Source organism: Myotis yumanensis, unplaced genomic scaffold (assembly GCF_028538775.1).
Source record: "Myotis yumanensis isolate MYYU_CA2020_CCGP unplaced genomic scaffold, mMyoYum1.0.hap1 SCAF_3, whole genome shotgun sequence".
Taxonomy (NCBI): Eukaryota; Metazoa; Chordata; class Mammalia; order Chiroptera; family Vespertilionidae; genus Myotis; species Myotis yumanensis.
In genome coordinates, this window is record NW_027223754.1 from 136,107,736 (window position 1) to 136,128,593 (window position 20,858).

Consider the following 20,858-nt stretch of genomic DNA (forward strand, 5'->3'; position numbering starts at 1 on the left):
TAAATATTTTACATTTTTCATTCGTTTAATTCTCACAACTCTATGAAGGAGGTATTATTTCTATTCCCATTATTACTGTTATTATTCCTATTTTACAGATAAAAAATTAAGCAACAGAGAAATTATGACATGTGTCCAAGGTCACTAAACAAGTAACTATTGAAGAGAAAATGCAAACTAGTAGTTGAAGATTAAAGCACAAGCCCAAACAATATGCTCTAATGCCTTCAAAAATTCAATTTTCATCAATTTTTAGATGCTGACATTTAAAACAAAGTTTTTAGTATTGTGCCTGGTCTAGGGTAAGCACTTAGTAAATGATACTTGTTGCTATTATTTTAAGCTTACTATTTAAAAAATTTAAATTGACATGATTCTTGAAGAGAAGCAAAGAGAGGTTTCTAAAATTTAAGTCCAACAAGAAAAATTTTGTGAAAAGTTTAAAAGTTCCTAGCATGTTTCATGAATTTAAGGTGGAGGATTAGGAAGTTATATGGATATTTTGGTGATACATTTAACTTCCGTATTTGTGTGTAAACCTATTTGGCTGTTGCAATTAATGAATAATCAAGACAATAAAGAAAAAAGTTAAAAACAACTAATTGTAATATGTATTTTGGATTACAGTCAGAAAATAAATTTAATACTATTCCTTGGTTTTCTTGCTTAAACTGAGCCTATTAAAAGCCTGATAGTCAGTGATAGCATTCTTTAGAAATATTTAAAGACTGGTTAGTACATTATGAAGCAATAAGACAGTACAAGAGTACAATGTGGAAGTCTTCCTAAAAGTTCAATTTACTTTTTCTGAAAGTTCACTTATGTTTTAATGTAAACTTATAAAAAGAAGTATAAATATAAAATTGAGGAGGTGACAAAAAAGAGGTGATATTTATGAAAATCCATCAGGTTTTAAGTTCATCAGCAGGTCAAGTATGAGGAGCACTTGAGAGAAAACTATGGTGTTCATCAGCTGAATCATATAAACACCAGATAACTTACCCCTTGGCCAACTGCAACCCGCTCCAGTGCCTTTAAGAAGAAAAAAAAAAAATAAGACTAAGACGGCTGATATATTTAGTCTTATCATATAAGACTTATAAACATACTGTATAAGGGCTTGTAAAAGTGACATTTAAAAAGATTAATTAAGTGATAACATGTATGTTTATACACTTAAAAGTGTTAACATCATTAAGGAATGTTAACTAGTTTACTTATATAATTTAGGGCTGATTTATAATATACGTGTGTCACATACACAAACACACACCCCTACTGTATATAATCCTTGAATTTTAGAAGGAATTAGAAAACAGGAAAGAAATGAAATGACATATTCTTGGCTCACTTTTAGGGTAGCTAAAACAATCAGATAAATCCAGAGCTATTCTTATGCATATACATAGACATTTATATACTACTTTTAAGCTGTTTTCTTCTAATTTTTTGTAAACATAGAATACATCTCTCATTAAAAAAATGAACAGATTATAAGTAAACATTAAGTTTAGAAAAGTACATATATTTTTTGGTCTGCAAATTCAACTCAAATTCATACATGATCAAGTGCCAAGTAGAAGAGAAAGTTAATACATATTTTTATAATTTTATATGTAGCTGATTTTAAATTTGTATCTTCTTAAGATCCAAAATATTTTTTACAAAAATTTCCTAATATTTCTAAAAAATACTCTTAACCCAATATATAAAAGATATATATGAAAGATTTATTAGAATTTAAATGTGGAATAGAGCCTGCTGAAACTTTCATTTTTTAGAGACATACATTTCCACACTCACATAGTTTTATAAATAATTTAGATTAAAATATTTTAACTGACATTTTAATTAGAAAATATTTCAAACATAAAGAAAAGTACCAAAAACATAATGGATCTGCATATACTTTCTATTCAAATTTAAAATACCCATATTTGCTTCAGTATTCTGTTTTGATAAATAATACTTTTTAGATATAGCTGAATCATCATATAATTATAAAACTGAAGAATAATTTACAAAATATCTTGTTAAGTGCAATTTTCGCAGATGCACAAGGTCACTGACGAGGTAAAGTAACATAGCTAGTTAGCAGCTGAGCGGGGACATAAAACTTGCTCTGTGAACTCTAATTTACTTCTCATACTTCATACCATGTAGATTCACTGGGAAGAAGAGTTCATTGTATGAAAATTTGTTTTACAGAAATTATTTTAGAAAATATGTAATTTTCCCATTGACTTGAAGGGTACCTTCACTGAATATCTAGTTCCAGAGTTTTATGAATAGAGGAGATAATTATATAATTTTTCTATTAAAGAGAAATAGACCCAAAACAGGTTTATTATTGAAGAAAACAATGAGTTTTCATTTATAGTAGTTGTATCAATTTCAAATTAGATTTTCGTTATGGCTCTTGCTAAAAGGCTGAACTGAATACAAAATAGTTTTTAACAATAAGTTATTTGATGTCAATAAAATATCACATAACACAAGGCTACTTTCGGTATGTGTTGCTGATGAGTTTATTTTAGAAATACAAATTATAAACTTTGATTACATAATAAAAGATAATCACATAGGTAATAAGAAGTGTCTTACAAATATTAATATTACCCTTGGCCAATAAATAAAGATAATGAAGACAATATAGCAAGTATTCACTTCATACAAAAAATATTTTGCAGTTTTGTTAGGCTTAAAGTATGTTTACAAGATTGCACTAATCTAATTAAAAGTTTATTTCTGGTTAGTGCCCTTAACAATGTATCTGAAGGCATCACCAGAAAGGTATTTAAAAAACAACTACAACATAAAAAAAGCCCCTTAAGCTTTGAATATTTGTGGAGCCGATCAGTTGTAGAGCAAAAGGCAATGAAACAAGATGCACCACAAGAAATATTCCTTATGCTTTCCAAAATGACTCTAGCATCAAAAAAAGAAGTCCAGGTGGGCAGGAACTGGAATGAAATTTAGAGAGAGGCCTCCCACGGTCTACAAATTCTATATTTTGGAATTTACGTTTCAAAAACGCTTCTTTTTAGTTCTTTGAATGTTTATGCTTATAGTGTACATTCCTGTTTTGTGGATACATTCTTTTATCTTTCTTTGGGATGTTAGTAGCTATTTTCTTTTGGATAGTGTCCATTACCTCCTTGCTTTTTTTTCTATTTGTTTATTGGATCTTGATTCTTTCATGTTAGACTTTCTTAGATTTTTAGCCGTCTACTGACAATTCAAATGGGGGTATCACAGACCTGAGTAGAAGCACTGTGCTTATGAGGGAGGACTATTAATTGTGGGCCTCACCATAAAGGTGAAATCGGTCCTGTTTCACTGAGAAATCCCTGATGCCAATATCTTTAGGCCTTTTCTGTTAGAATAGTCAGACTCCCTATATTGAAAGACTATTTTCATTTCTTACCTGATGGCATGAGGTAGAATCCTGCCTGCCAGCATTCTTAGAACCAAGTCATTCTAAGAATGACCTGCCATTCTAACAAGACCTTGAACATGTATCATTTATAGATATAAGTAGAGAACAAAATAAGGTTGCAAAAAAGAATATTAAGAGGACATATAAAAATAAATTATTATTTGAGCATAAGTAGATTTCTAAAATAATTCTATGATACATGATTTAGAACACTGGTATATATTTTTTTATGTTGCAATGTTATTAGCATAAATATAATGGTCCTATAATATTAATTTATCTTGGTGTTGAACATTAAACACATTATTTAATCAACCATCTTTTAAATTTCTGATGAAAAAATAATGCACTGTTTGACATGCAGCTGTTCCTTTGTAAACCATTATAGCACCAAAACCAGAGAAGACCATGGGATAAAGTGTTCTAGGTCTACGGACATTAGACAAATCAAGCACAATAAAGGTTTTATTTAACTAGATAGTTATTTCATATTCCAGGTAGCTTAATAATATTTTTCCTATTCTATAAAAATTAGGAGACCAAATTATCTTCTATAAACACAAACACACCACAGAGCTGTGGATAGAGCACTGAACTAATTCTCTGTGTAAGACTTGGTTGCCCTGGCTGATGTGGCTCAATTGGTTGGGTGCTGTCTGTGCATTGAAAGGTTGTTTGTTCAATTCCAGGTAAAGGCACAAGCCCAGGTTGCAGGCTCGATCTTCAGTAGGTGCATGCAGGAGGGAGCCAATCAATGTTGCTCTCACATCCAAGTTTCTCTCTCTCCCTCTCACCTTCCTCTCTCTCTAAAAATCAATAAAAAATCTTAAAAAAAAAAAGACTTGGTAGCCAGTACATTTTATATAACAACTGAAGTAATTATATTTAAAATTAAGTATCATAATGTAGATTATAGTATAACTATAAACTGTTACCATACTGCATGTAGAGTGATAATGTTGGAAGAGAAAGTCCTTTTTCCCATAATTTGAAATGCATCAATGATGATGCTCTGCAAAATGTGGCATTTAATGCATGGTATTAGCCAAAAACAATACATTCTGCAACATCTGGATAAAGTTCTTAGTCCAGAAAAAAATGCAATCATACCAAACATGCTGACATTCTGGCATTGCGACCACACGACCATCTCTCTTCCTTTAAATAGTGGCACATTGGAAATCCCCACTTTTCTTGGGTACATTCTGCAGATGGGGAAAATATGGATTATTTCAATAAAATTCTTCCTCTTTCAGTTAAAGTAAATAATCTATTGAGAAAGCAAATCAATCACTGAGAGAGTCAAACAGTAGTTCAACATGAAAGTGGTAATGTTTAACAGTTCATTCCAGTTTCTTAATTGAAAGCATATTAATGTAATGAAAATGGTATTTTCTCAACAACAGCTGTTGGTGTTTAAGCGCCAACAATTTAAAACCAACCAAAATTATTTCTGTAAGATCTGGCAAAAGCAGTTTAAAATAGAAATACTTTTCATGTTCAGTGTATAGTAGATGATTAATGAGATACTGGACATTTAATGCTGACCTGACTTTCTAGAAAAATGATCTATCAAATATGACATTTGGCAGTTTATTACAGGACAATATTAATTCACTCCTAACAATGTTGAAGTATCATTTTTTTTCAGCCACTGTTCACTTTTCAAAAAAAGAACAGCTGTAAAGGCTTTTCTTTTTTCATCATATTAAGAGGCGGAAATATTTTCAACTGTGATTCAATCTGGCTCAATTGCATTTATGGTTCAAGTAACAATAACAAAAATCAACATTCATTGCTTGTCCAACTGATGCAGTTACATATTCAACTTGCTGATGCTTAAACACCTTATGTAGAACTATTACAAAGATTTTGAAAAAGAAAACAAACCAATTTCTATTTTAAATTAAAGCCTGAAAAATAAGAGCTTAAATTTTATCAAAACTGTGACAAAAGAAAATTGTGATAAGTGAAATTATTCTATTAGATTAAAAAGTAAAACTGAACTAAAAACTTGAAAACAAGAAAACTCTAAAAGAAAATATGGAGGTAAATTCCATTAAATAAACTTTTGTGCTATGTAGGATCAGATGATTTTAGATTAAAATAGAGAAAGTTTAAATTTCACAGAGATCATAAGCCCCTGAAAATGTTTTCTTTCAGGTAATAACTTAAGATTTATAATAGACCCTACTAATATTCAGATAGAAGATATGGACCTCCCGGGAATGGAAATAATAATGCTACTATTTACATAGCATTTAATATTATTAGCACTATTATAAGTGTTTTAAATGTATTAACTGGTCCCCATAGCAATTCTATGACGTAGGTATACTCTTATTCTCATGTTTCAGATAGGGAAACTGAGCACAGAAAGGTTAAGTGAATTGCTTGCCTAAACTGCAAATCTAGCACATGGCACAGCTTGAATTTAATTCCAGGAAGTCTGATTTCAGAGGCCATGCTCTTAACCTCCAAGATATATAAACAGCTTCACTTACAGTTACACAGGACTCATGGAGCCCTTGAAACCTATCCAGGTCCTAGGGACCCTGGACCACTTCCTCTGTTTCCAAGATGACTTGAAACAGACGCTTGAAAAGGCTTTATGATTTAACTCAGACAATTATTTCTCAATGAAAGGGCTACTATAAGTAGTTTAATTTCCTTCTTACAAATAGATAGAAACACCTAGATCTTTACTGTAAAGGGTCAAGCGTTACAAAGATGGAGTTCTTCCTCCTCTCCATCCATTCTCTCTTTGTCCCTTGTATTAAGATAGCACTCAATTTTTAGCTGTTCAGATTAGAGACTGCAATTCCCAGACTCAAGTGCAGCCATTAGGATAGCTACAAGACTAAGTTTTGCAGAACTGAATGTGGGCAGAAATGATGTGTGCAAATTCTAGGTCAGATGCTCAAAGGGAGGGGCAAGCCACCTAGGACCATGTAAACAAAAGCAGCACAGGATGGTGCAACAAAATAAAAGGATTCTGGGTTCTTGGAAGACTTTCTGTTACAGAGCTCCGCTCCAATCACCTACTTCTGGATTGAAAAGTAAATATCCCTCTGTCACTGTTACTTTGAGTCTGAACAACTTCACATCTAAATCTTTATCTTAATGTAATGCTTTCCAAACTTTTTATAGCTCAGCACTCTTGGAATATGGCAAAATTTGTATGTCAAACTGGAATAATCAGAATATGATGATTATGTTGAAGCAAAACCCAGGGGATGCAGGAAGCCGTGTCTCAGGAACACTCACAAAGTATCCACAGTTGGATAGTTCTGTCCTAATTATGCAGAAGTCTTCTTTGAGGATGTGATATTTGAGCAGAGACTTAACTGAAGAAGCAAACCATGAGATTAAGGGAAGATCTAATGAAAGAAAAAAACCCAAAAAACTCAAAGAAACAAACTAGGTTTTAAAAGAATTAGTTAATACCAAAAAACATAATACTAGCTCATCTTATAATTTAAAATGATAATCCTAGCAATTTTCTAACTTGTAATATCTCAACCAAGTGCCTAAAAAATGAACTTGTAACACTGGGAAAGAGGAGACTAAAGTCAACTTACTGCACAAATGTGACGAGAATCCCACTTAAAAATATACAATGAATTTGTAATGAAAGATATAATTAGTGTACCATCACTGCTCTGCAATTCACCTTATACTGCTAGGGAAAAAGCACGTCTACTTGCTTGAAAAAGGTAGAACAATCCTACCTCAGTAATAATCTAAAGAAAACTTTTAAAAAGATTACTACTTAATATTAGATTACAAGTGCAACAGTATTTCTAGAAAATTCATTCCATTGAAAGGGGTATATTGTTTCTAGGAAAAAGAATATAATATAAGAAACTCACACCCAAGTTACTCCCAAATTCTTGACCCACAGAAACTGTGAGAAATAATAAAAATTATGAGGCTTTAAGCCATTTAATTTTGGGGTGATTTCTCAAATAGCAGTAGATGATACACAGTGTAGAAGTAGCATTAAGGAAGCTAATTATCTCCCACAAGATGTGTGAAACAGAAAAATCCACTGTTTGAGGTGTATGGGAAGTGTACTTCTTTAGGAAAAAGTTAGGTTTTTTATTAGAAAGAGAATAAAGGAAATTTCAGAGTAGAGGTTGCAGAATATATGCAATTTTGATAATGACAGACTGAATTCTGAAATTTGAAATTTTGAAATTTGAGGAAAGGTGGAAGACAAGTCACAACAAATGATATAGATACATTTGAGGCACCCCTCTGGATGCTGACTCATACGGACTTTGTCAACTGGTTCCTATACCATCTAGCTGTTGACTGTGTTTGACCAATGGTGAGTCTAGGTGGACGACTGGAGACAGAAAAGACTAAGGCCAGAATATTCATACTTTTGGCTGCCTCTCTGAGAGGCAGCCCCCGCTGATTGAAGGTCACCTCTAAAGCCAGCCAATTCTTAAGTCATTCTCCTTTAAGGTTTCAGTTACTTCTTTCTCCCCTTACACGGGCATGGTAAGCCCCCAATTTCTACACTATTTCCCCTCCTCTTCACCCGTATCTTTGTAAATAATCCATTCGTAAACAAAATTCAAATTATTCGAATTGATGTGTACCATCTGCTTGTTTAACTCCCTGATTCCCATTTCTCTTAAAGTAAAAGACTTGTAGTGTCCGACACAGCTCTACACAACCCTCCACCCAAAGCTCTGACCTCTCTTATCTCCTCTCCTCTCCTACTATTCCCTCATCTCCACTCTAGCTTCTTGTTATTCCTCAAACACACCAGATTGTCTTCTTGTATGGAATGATTTTCCCCCAGCTATCCACTTTGTAACTCACTTACCTTTTTCAACTCTTTGCTGAAATCTCACCATTTTTAATGAGGCTACCTCTGTCTCCCTATTTAATTTATTTACTTAAGTTATTTGTTGTTTATTGTGTCTACCCTCCTCCCAACCCACACAATTGCCCTGGTCTCCATTAAAATATAATGTAAGCTCTCTGTACACAGGGATTTTTGTTTCTTTTGTTCACTGGTGCTATCTCAAATTCAATATATATTTTTGAATGAATGAACTACTATTGTAGAAAAAAGTAAGATATGTGCTAAAATAGGTGATAATGAATATAGATGTTTATAAAACAAGTAACTTAACCTCAAGAATTACTTGTCATAGCAAACTAGCAAAACTTATATCCAATATTCTCATGGAAGTTTCACAATTAATTTTTTAACTTGGCCTCCCCACTACCCAAGCTTTTCTTCATTAGCATTGCTATGTTATGTTTTTAGCCTATCCATTAGCACTGCTTCATAGCAGCTTTTTTTTTTTTTTTTTTTAGCTGATAAATTCCCCCATTTTTTTTTATCTTTATTGTTCAGATTATTACATTTGTTCCTCTTTTTTCCCCCCATAACTCCCCTCCTTCCAGCTCCCACCCCACCCTCCACCCTCACTCCCCACCCACTGAGTTCATCCATAGGTGCATGATTTTTGTCCAGTCTCTTCCCAAATCTCCCATTCCCCTTTCCCCCCCAAGAATAGTCAGTCCATTCCCTTTCTATGTCCCTGATTCATTATAGTCACCAGTTCATTCTGTACATCAGGTTATTTATTCACTTGATTCTTAGATTCATTTGTTGATAGATGCATATTTGTTGTTCATAATTTGTATCTTTACCTTTTTCTTCTTCCTCTTCTTAAAGGATACCTTTCAGCATTTCATATAATACTGGTTTGGCGGTGATGAACTCCTTTAGTTTTTCCTTATCTGTGAAGCTCTTTATCTGACCTTCAATTCTGAATGATAGCTTTGCTGGATAAAGTAATCTTGGTTGTAGGTTCTTGGTATTCAGCACTTTGAATATTTCTTGCCATTCCCTTCTGGCCTGCAAAGTTTCTGTTGAGAAATCAGCTGACAGTCGTATGGGTATTCCCTTGTAGGTAATTGAGCCTCTTTCTCTTGCTGCTTTTAAGATTTTCTCTTTGTCTTTTGCTCTTGGCATTTTAATGATGATGTGTCTTGGTGTGGTCCTCTTTGGATTCCTTTTGTTTGGGGTTCTCTTCGCTTCTTGGACCTGTAAGTCCATTTCTTTCACTAGGTGGGGAAGTTTTCTGCCATTATTTCTTGAAATAGGTTTTCAATATCTTGCTGTCTCTCATCTTCTGGGACTCCAATGACTCTGATATTAGTCCGCTTAAAGCTGTCCCAGAGGCTCCTTACACTATCTTCACACTTTCGGATTCTTTTTTCATTATGCTTTTCCAATTGGGTGTTTTTTGTCGAATCTTTGGTTTGATTCTTGCACTCCTCTGGTCTGCTATTGGGTATAATATTCTTTATTTCAGTCCGTGTATGCTTACTTTCTAATTTCTTTATCGTAGCATCGAGGGTCTCATTAGTTTTCGTGAGGCTCTGCACAAATTTATGGCAAGCCCTCAAAATTGCGATTCTTAGCTCCATATCCTCCATTTCTGTCATGTTTTTTTTGTCTCCGCATCTTTTATGCTTTCTTGGTGCACCCCCTTGTGGTCTCTGTGCGCAGTCTTGTTCTAGCGAAGCCTTAATTGTTGTAGTTAACACTAGAGGGATTTGACCATCAGGCCGACTGGCTGTGGAAATCAGCTGTGGGAAAACTTCAGTCCTCAGGGGAGGTGCTAGTCCAGCCCTTGCCTGAGGCGGTCGGCAAATGGTTGTGCGCAGGGTTTGGGCGGGGCGGGCTCAACAGGGCGGGGGAGAGGGAGCAGCTATGGCCGCTCTCAGTCCGTCCCCAGGGGCTCTGCCTCTCTGTCCCAGCAATCGCTGCAAACCTCGGAGGGGCCGTAGCCAGACAGTCCCGCTTCTCCCGTTTGAGTCTGGGTCCCTAGAGACTCGCCCGGATCTGTAGCCCAGAGTCTGAGATTCGCTCCTGATTGAAAACGACAATCGCGCCCTCAGCCGCCAGCCCGCTTTGCGCGCGCACCCTCACCACCGCACTGCCGTACCTTTAAATTTTCCACACTGCGCCTCCGCTGAGCGTCGGAATGCTGTTGTTTTTGCTTCTAGTTGAAGAGACTCTCCTCAGCCAGCTTTCCCGTGGTTCTGGTTGATGTCCGCTCCGACTTTTAGTTGTATTTTTGAAGTGGTTGTCCACGGCGGCAGTCTCCGGTGTTTTACCTATGCCGCCATCTTCGATTCTCCCTTCATAGCAGCTTTGATCAATGTGTGTTTTTATTATTTTAACTGGCTACCATACTTACCAGTTTTGTGTCATCTTGGGAAAGTTACTCTCTTCTTAACTCAGTTTCCCTATATGCAGAGAGGAAAACTACTGCAACAGTTTTGATATTAAATAAAAATGTAGGTAAGGGTTTAAAACAGTGCCAAGTACATAATAAGTGCTTGAATAATGTTATAATGACTGTGATTCTAAAAAATTAATATTTACTTCTACTTCTGCACTATGAAGTTATTTTTCTATGAGTTTTACATTACCTGGTACTTAGTAGGATAAAAGAAACTGTTTATTTAATGAATAGAGAATGACTAAACTAATACAATCTGTTCTGGCTTTCCACTCTTTAGAATGCCATCTCTGAAGTCAACAAAAATAATCAATCTTGGCCATCATTTTATTTGACCGGTCCATAAATTTCATAGTATTAAAATTCTCTGTTAAAACTTGTTTCTCTTTTGGTTTTGATAACAGGTTCTTCTTTTCAAAGGCCCTTTCTTCTGCCCACTCTTCAAACGTTAGTGTACTCAATATTACATTATGGCAAGTTTTCTGTTTCCACTCTTTAAATTCTTTTCTTGAGCAATTAACATCTACTCCTTTAAATTTAATCTCTACATATCTCCAGTATCTTCTTTCTGAATTTCTAAATAAAAATTTTAAACTATTTGCTTAACATTTCTAAAATTAAATATATGCAAAACCAAACTAATTTCCTGAGCCCACAAATCTGATCTTTCCCCAATAATATGTCATTATATAATCAACCAAGCTAAAACCTTGCCATTATCTTTACCCCTCATTGCCCCTCCCCCCACCCATTTCCCCATCATCTGTCACCAAGTCAGTTTGAAAAGTCCTGGCAGTTATTGACTTCTATGATTCTTATCTAATGTATCCTTGCTTTGACATTCACAGCTGCTTCCTAACTAGTCTCCCTGTCTCTGATCTAGCTCCATGCTAAAAAATGTAGATGAATTTATGCAACTCTTTTGCATTAAACAAATACATAAAAGATATTTTTATGGAACGAAGTATACTTTGTCTCTTACTGAATAATATTCAAAGGTCTCAGCATACCATTCAGAGCTCTCACAATCTGGCCCTAATTTTTTTTTCTTTCATGCTATATTTTATTTTTAAAGAAAATTTATTGTTATTATTTATTTTTCATATTTTCATAACTTCACCTTCACTCCCACCTTGCTCTCTGCCATATATCCATATGGAATTGCCTTACTCAGAACATACAACATAGTTTCTGCCTCTATGCCTTTCTCCACAACGTTCTCAAAACCTCTTTCCCTATCTCATCCATCTTTCTAAATGAAGACCAAATGTCACCATTTTTTGAAAGCTTTCCTTCATGAAAAATTACTCCCTCTTCTAGTTTTAATAGCACTTGGTTTAGATGCTCATCATTCATTACTTCTTTCATTCATTTTTTTCAATAGTTAATGTTCCTCGCTGATTAAGATCCATAGGGGCATGAATATATCACTCTCAAACATACATGAAAGTTCTATGTAATTCCCTCTGAATTCCTCACTATATCATAAGCTCCCTAAGGAGCTAGAGAGTGTCTCATTTTTCTTACACTTCTAGTTCTATTATATCATCAATATATTGGTACTTCACTTATCCTTTGGTTAAAAGTATAGCTATGTAATCTCAAGGGAATATGTAAAGTATCTTATACACAAAAAACCCCTGAACACTCAGTTAAAAATATATATATTACTTTAACAGAGTCATGTCTATAATAAAACATGGTTTCTTTTTTAAAATATATTTTTATTAATTTCAGAGAGGAAGGAAGAGGGACAGAGAGAGAGAAGCATCAGTGATGAGAGAGTCACTGACTGGTTGCCTCCTGCACACCCCACACTGGGGATGAAGCTCACAACCGAGGCATATGCCCTGACCAGGAATAGAAAGGTGACCTCCTGGTTCATAGGTCAATGCTCAACCACTGAGCCATGCCAGCTGGGCATAAAACACTGTTTCTTAATGCAATCAGTCTAGATACTACTTTCTTGGTATTTTCATGCATGGCTATAATAATGGCAAAGTTTGGTGCTGAGAGAAAACACTGTTGGCCTGACAAACACTATGATAGCAGCTTCCCAATGGCACTTCTCACTCTGCAAGACAAGTTTCCTCTGCTTGTTCTTATAGATTCCGTATAATCTTTTATCAAGAGTCTAGTCTTGAAATGGAACATCTGAAATATTAAGTCAATGAGACAGTGTTGACATTAATATTATAAATCACGTTGTTTCCCATGAAAAATTTATTCACTGTGCCAGACTGATGAAAGAGAAAAAACTGGACAACTTGCTTAAAATTTGTCTATCATGGGGAGAAAATGTGAGAATACATATTTATAACAAAATATTTTTCAAGATCATTTGCTCCAAAGTATACAAATCCAAATTTGTTTATTAAACTAGTAAAATGTAAGTTAGTTCTTTTTAATCCTGTTTTGAAAAAAGGGCCAGAGGACATTTCTCCTAAAGAAGACATACAGATGGCCAACAGACATATGAAAAGATGCTCAACATCACTAAGCACCAGGGAAATGCAAATCAAAACCACATTGAAATACCACCTCATATTCCTAAGAATGGCTATTATCAAAAGTCAACAAATAGCATGTGTTGGTGAGGATGAGGAAAAAAGGGAATCCTTATGCACTCTTGGTGGAACTGCAAACTTATGCAGGCACTATGGAGAACAGTATAGAAATTGCTCAAAAAACTAAAATAATATATGATCAGCAATTACACTTCTGAGTATTTATCTGAAAAAAATGAAAGCACTAATTTGAAAACATTTATGCACCTTATGTTTGTTGCAGCATTATTTACAACTGCCAACATATGGAAGCAACTTAGGTGTCCATCAAAAGAGGAATGGATAAAGAAGATACAGTATACATATACAATGAAATATTCCTCAGCAATAAAAAATAATGAAATCTTGACATTTGTGACAACATGGATGGACCTTAAGGTATTAGGCTAAATTAAATAAGTCAGAGAAAGACAAACACTGTATGGTTTCACTCGCATGTGGAGTCTAAAGAAGCAAAACAAATGAACAAAACAAAACCAGACTCATATAAACAGAAATCAAACAATGGTTGCCAGAGGGGAGGAGAATGGAGTGAAAATGGTGAATAGTATAGTCAATAATCTACACTAATAAAAGAGAAACATGGTAATTAGCGTAAGACCGCTACCCTTTTCATTGGCTAATCAGTGAGTATATGCAAATTAACTGTCAGCCAAGATGGCGGCCGGCAGCCAGGCACTGAAGCGAGCAGGGAGGCTTGCTTGCTCCAGTGACTGCGGACTCCAACGTTCCCCGCCTAACTTGCCGGCCTCTCAGCTGCAACTCTAAGCAACTATGTACTCTGTTGCAAATAAGAAGCTAAACAAAACCCCAGAAACCGGCTGTCAGTCAACCCCGGACTGCAACATTGTATCGATGTTTTCAGCAGCGAGGCCTCAGAGCTAAAGCTGGCCCAGAATAAAAAAAGAAAAAAGAAAAAAAGGAGCGGTTGGGAGCTTCAGTCACGCGCTTCCGGAAAACAGCCCTCAGCCCCTAACCCAGACTGGCCAGGCACCCAGGCCTCAGAGTTAAAGCTGGCCCAGAATAAAAAAAAAAAAAAGAAAACAAGGAGCGGTTGGAAGCTTCAGTCACTCGCTTCCGGAAAACAGCCCTCAGCCCCTCACCCAGACTAGCCAGGCACCCCAGTGGGGACCCCCACCCTGATCCAGGACACCCTTCAGGGCAAACCAGCCAGCCCCCACCCGTGCACCAGGCCTCTATTCTATATAGTAAATGGGTAATATGCCTCCCGGCACTGGGATCAGCATGACAGGGGGCAGAGCCCAAACCCCCTGATCGCCCTGCAGCTCTGTGTGTGACAGTGTGTGGCGCACCAACCCCCTGATCTGCCCTGCTCTGTGTGTGACAGGGTGCGGCACCCCAACCGCCCCCTCTCCCCCCACGGGTCCTGCTCTGTGTGTGACAGGGTAGAGCCATAACCTCTCCATCGGCCCTGCCCCAAGTGTGACAGTGGCAGCACCCCAACCCCCTGATCGGCCCTGCTCTGTGGGTGATAGAGGGTGGCACCCCAACCTCCCTCCACGGGCCTTGCTCTGTGTGTGACAGGGTAGAGCCATAACTTCCCCATTGGCCCTGCCCTGAGTGTGACAGGGTGCAGCGCCCCAACCCCCTGATCCACCCTGCTCTGTGTGTGACAGGGGGGAGCTCCCCACCCCCTGATCAACCCTGCTCTGTGTGTGACAGGGTACGGAGCCCCAACCCCCCTGATGGGCCCTGCTCTGTGAGTGACAGGGGGCAGCGCCCCAACCCCTGATCGGCCCTGCTCTCTGCGTGACATGGGGTGGCGCCGCAACCCCCCAATCGGCCCTATCCCGAGCGTGACTGGGGGTGGCATTGCAACCTTCCGATCCACCCTGCTCTGTGCATGACGGGGTGGCACCCCAACTCCCTAATGGGCCCTGCTCTGAGCCTGACCAGGGGCTGCACTTAGGGATTGGGCCTGCCCTCTGCCACCCGGAAGCAGGCCTAAGCCAGCAGGTCGTTATCTCCTGAGGGGTCCCAGACTGCGAGAGGGCACAGGCCGGGCTGGGGGACTCCCCTCCCCCCCCCCCCCCCCGCCCGAGTGCACAAATTTTTGTGCACCGGGCCTCTAGTATTGTGATAAGTTAGCATGGTGACAGATTATTACTGTACTTAGTGTGGTGACTGCATTTCCAGGTACATAAATGTCAAATCAAGTATTATACACCCCAAACTAATATAATATTGCATACCAACTATACTTAAAAAAATAAGTAAATTTATTAAGTTTTTGAAAAGTCTGTTTTATATTTGATAGTCAACTTTCCAGTAAGAATTTCTATCAGCTTTGATTTTATCTCTGAAGCATACACTATTTCTCTTTACTACTTCTTTTAAGTGGATATATTAATTTTCTATTTTAGATTTAATTACATTCTTGACTTCTTTCATTTATCATAAACACAGAGAACTTTTTATAATGCTGAATATATATATGCAATCTGCATGAGCTTCAAGAACCACTTTATATTAGTCACAAAAAATAATGAGGTTCAAAAGAAATGGGAAAATGTATTAAAACTCTATGTCCTTCTACTTCTAGGAAGCAAAAGATGCCCTATGATATAAGTAAAATCAGTGCCAACACTCTAGAAAACACACAACTGACTGAAGATCAGATACAGCTGTTTGTGTGAGGTAATTGTGCAGACTGCCAAGTACATCTAGAAATCTCTGTGTTCATCCCATATTAATTGGCAAGAATTTTTCTAAGACATAATCCAAGTTAAATGGTGAGAAGTAAAGTGATATGTAACAAAAGTTTATAAACAGTTAAACATATAAGGCTAACAGTATTGTCTACTTATCTGCTCTAATATTACAAGACCAATACCTTAGTCAAGCTGAGATAGCTCCCGATAGCCTGTGGCTGAATTACTGAACAAACTAATAAACTGTTAATAGTTAAGTAAATGAAAACTTAAATATGCATTTACTGTGAATCATTATTACATAATTTTACTTCTTAAAAAGTAAACTTATAAAACTTTGAGAAAAATAAAATTTATGGCCATTATAACACTGGCATAGATTTAAAAAAATGATTTTCAAAAACTTCACATTATCATTCAAGTACAGAACCATAGCAGAAAACCAGAGTATTTGTTTATGCAAACCCAATATAATTTTTTAAAAAGATTAAAACTGAAACTAGACATCATGATAAATAGAGGTGAGGTTCAGCTGAAATAAAAGGCATGTTTCAAAAAGTTACATTCAAGTCACAGGATCATATGATTAGTCATCAGAGACCTCCAAGACCATCTAATTTAACCCCTTTCTTTTCACTAATTTACAGGTGATCCACAAAGATTAACTAATTCATCCAAGGCTACAGCACTACAGAGACAGAAGTAAAATTTTAGTCAAAGAGTTTCTTCTTCTATGTGGTGTTCTTAGACTCCATTCCCTTGAGCATTTAGGTATCACTATCTCTATGCTTCCAAATAACTTATTTAATACTAGAGGCCCAATGCATGAAAATTCATGCAAGAGTAGGCCTTCCTTCCCCTGGCTGAGGGCAATGGATTCCCTCTTGCACCCGGGACCCGGCACCTGGGTTTCCCTCCTCCGGCTGCCGACAGGCACCTGGGACCTGGGCTGGCTTCTCCCAGGCCAACCACAGGCACCCAGGACCCCAGATGGCTTCCCCCAGGCCGCCTGCAAGCACCTGGGACCCCAGCTGACCTCCCTCCAGCCCCCGCTTCGTCAGGAAGGATATCTGGAATGAAGTCCAGAAGACATCTGGTCTAATTAATATATTACCCTTTTATTATTATAGATAGCACCTATCACACAGCATTACAACTGACCTGTTATATGTCTTCAATGAGAAGACACTGTTGTAAACAATGTAAACATTGTTGTAAATTGCTTCAAATCATTTTATCTAGAAACCCCTGGTATCTAGCAAAGTGGGCAGGGCAGTTGGTGGGTATGCAGTTTCTTGAGTGTTTCCCAAATTTCAGCACATTTTATATTGAATAAATGTTTGTTGATAGTCTCAATGCCCAATGTTGTTGTTCCTAAATCAGCTATTCTGTTCTCATAATTTTAGTCTTCATTTTAATTTAAGATTAGTTTTAAGTTAATAGGAGCTGCTAAGGAGTTTCTAGGCCCCAATATCCAGATCCTGGATCAAATATGAATGACTTATAGAAAGGCTAAAAGAAAGTTCTCTGACAAGAATTAATTTCAGATACAATCAATCATTTATCATCCATTTGGTTTTAAAGTTTTCTTTTATTTAAAGATTTTAAAATGTAATTGTAATTTATTGTTGATTTTTCCATTTTCTCAAAATTTGTGCTATAATTCTTAGAAAAAATTTCAAGTAATACCAAATGATGTAGTAGGCATCATAATACATACAAATGAAGAAAAATATTTTCTCTCCCAACTCTGAAGTTTATGAATCTGAAAAATTCCCTGTGATAATCAGTTGAGAAATTGAAGTTCTTATGTAAAAATTGAACTGAAAAGAAACAAACTTAGGGAGACATAAATATTCTTTTATATTTGTCAAAACAAAGCAATTCATTCTTTTAACAAATATATATTCAGCATCTGCTACATACCAGACACTCTTTGGGACAGTTAACAGATAAGGTGACTTACAGCTTAAATGAGCATATTCACTTAACTTAAAACAAACGTAAACTTATATTTGTTTTAAACTGTGGGTTACAGCCAGTGGTGTGATAAAGCTGGCTGAGGTGGCTCTGGGGAGAGCTGACTGTGTCATCCTTTCCCAGTGCAGCCTTCAGTGACATCAGGCTGGTAGCTTGAAATTGGTCACGCTGGGTGTATTTACACCATGAAAATCAGGAAACATTGATTTTCGGGCTTTTATTCTGGGGCAGAGCCAACCATTAAACATTTACCATAACACCACTGGCTATAACCATTAATGGGACATGAAGTCAATTTAGTGGATTTTGACCAACATTTTATAAAATTTAATAGAAAGAAATGGAATAAAAATATTGGCATGCATTGTGTTGTAAGAGCCAGTACTTTTCAAAGAACAAATATTAACAACAACAAAAAAAGAGTATTTTTTGTAAAATTTCAGTACCAGTTTTATCTATTTATTTATTATTTATTTATTAATATAATTTACATACTAGACAATGTGTAAAATGTATTTCTTATTATAGATCTGAGTTTTAAAAAATGTGAAACTACTACTATATTCAAGAGAATATAATTTCTTCCACAAACATTTTACAATCTTCTGGCAATTATATGTGTTGTGGTTAAACATTACCTGCTTGGGAGAGAAATAAGAACTTCATAGTTAACAGGTAAATATTTGGAAGCTTTTTGTTTCTTTCAAGGAATACCAAAGAGGAATTATAATTTATGATCACAAAGAAATGTGAGTTTGTGTCGATTTAAAATTAAATAAGACCTCTGTCTCGCCAGGATAGTGTGCTCTCATCATCTTGCTACCGTAGTCTCTGGAATGTAAACCTTCTTCTCTAACCTTCTGCTGCTTCTCTTTGCTAAGAAGGGCAAAGCCAGCCCAGTACCCCGAGAATTCCCAAATTCCTTTGTCAACATAATTATTTCATCTCAAGATGTCTTATCAAGTGCCTTATTTCTTTAGTTTTAACCAGTGCTGAATCCGTTTTTTTCATAATCTATACTTTTGTGTTATTTCTTTGTTGAGCATTTGTTATATATATTTGTTATATGAGACCCCCTTCTGCATGTGTAAGTATAGGCTTTATCATCTGTACCCTACCTACCCTTTGTAGGGCTATAAAAACAAAGTTCAAGTTTGCCATGATACACAGATAACCTTTGTAGCTTCAGTGTTTCCATCTTCCTTGTGGGCTCTTGCATTCTCCTATATACTGTTTTGATAAATACTATGGATCTTTCCAGTATGTCAGTGCTTTCAGGAAAGAAAATTTAACAATAATCAGTATTTTTAGTTGAATGGGGAGGAGGGATAAAATATAGGATACATATACAGTATACATTATATGTAATGTATACAAGGTGGGGCAAAAATAGGTTTACAATTGTATGTGAAACAGAGTTTATTCTTATAGTATTTATTAATTATTGTATTACTAGAGGCCTGGTGCACAAAAATTTGTGCACTCGGGGAGGGAGAGGGGGTCCCTCAGCCCGGCCTGTGCCCCCTCGCAGTCTGGGACCCCTCGGGATATAACGACCTGCTGGCTTAGGCCTGCTCCCAGGTGGCAGAGGGCAGGTCCAATCCCTAGGTGCAGCCCCTGGTCGGGCTCAGAGCAGGGCCGATTGGGGAGTTGGGGTGTCGCCCCCTGTCATGCACAGAGCAGGGCGGATCGGGAGGTTGCGATGCCACCCCTAGTGATGCTCAGGGTAGGGCCGATTGGGAGGTTGGGGCACCACCTCCTGTCACGCACAGAGCAGGGCCGATCAGGGGGTTGGGGTGCTGCTCCCTGTCATACACAGAGCAGGGCCCATCAGGGGGGTTGGGGCTCCGTATCCTGTCACACACAGAGCAGGACCGATCAGGGGGTTGGGGAGCTCCCCCCTGTCACTCACAGAGCAGGGCCGATCAGGGGGTTGGGCACTCCCCCCTGTCACACTCAGGGCAGGGCCGATGGGGAGATTATGGCTCTACCCGTCACACACAGAGCAGGGCCCGTGGGGGGGGAGGGGGTTGGGGCGCCGCACCCTGTCACACACAGAGCCGCAGGGTGATCAGGGGGTTTGGTTGCTGCCCCCTGTCACGCTGATCCCGGTGCTGGGAGGCCTCGTTGCTCCGCTGATCCAGGTGCCAGGAGGCCTCACAGCTCCGCTGATCCCAGGGCGTGAGGCCTCGTGGCTCCGCGGATCCCGGGTTCAGGAGGCCTCGCGGCTCCGCTGATCCCAGTGATGGGAGGCATATTACCCTTTTACTATATAGGATAGAGGCCTGGTGCATGGATGGGGACTGGCTGGTTTGCCCTGAAGGGTGTCCTGGATCAGGGTGGGGGTCCCGCTGGGGTGCCTGGACAGCCTGGGTGAGGGGATGATGGCTATTTGCAGCTGGTCACACCCCCTTCAGGGTGGGGGTCCCCACTGGGGTGCCTGGCCAGCCTGGGTGAGGGAATGATGGCTGTTTGCTGCGGGTGACACCCCCTTCAGGGTGGGGGTCCCTACTGGGGTGCCTGGCCAGTCTGGGTGAAGGGCTGAGGGCCGTTTTCAGGCTGGCGGGTGACTTAGCTCCCAACCTGTTCTTTTTTCCTTTTTTTTTTTAAATTTTGGGCCAGCTTTAGCTCTGAGGCTCAGCTCCAGCTATGAGACCTCCGCTGCTGAAAGCAGGTTTCTGGCCTTTGTTTACCTTCTGTATTTGAAACAATGTTGTGGTCCTGCTGGCTGAAGCCTGGCTGACTGAAAGCTGGTTTCTGGGGTTTTGTTTAGCTTCTATATTTGTTACAATGTTTCTTAGAGAGCAGCTGAGAGGCCGGCAAGGCCGGCGGGGAACCTGGCTTCCTCCGTCACTAGAGCAACCAAGCCTCCCTGTTCGAGTCAGCTGCCTGGCTGCCGGCCGCCATCTTGGCTGGC

General features: G+C 38.1%; 1 protein-coding gene across 4 annotated transcripts in view; it reads right to left on the reverse strand.

Annotated features, from left to right (window-relative positions):
- Positions 1-20,858, reverse strand: part of METTL25 (methyltransferase like 25) — a 100,720-nt gene that overhangs the window by 42,007 nt on the left and 37,855 nt on the right. For all 4 annotated transcript variants that reach the window (XM_070409638.1, XM_070409639.1, XM_070409636.1 and 1 more), the window contains 2 exons: positions 4,550-4,644; positions 1,003-1,032 (listed from right to left, as the gene is read on the reverse strand). In XM_070409638.1, the coding sequence (XP_070265739.1) occupies positions 1,003-1,032; positions 4,550-4,644 (125 nt within the window). The remainder of the gene's footprint in view (positions 1-1,002; positions 1,033-4,549; positions 4,645-20,858) is intronic.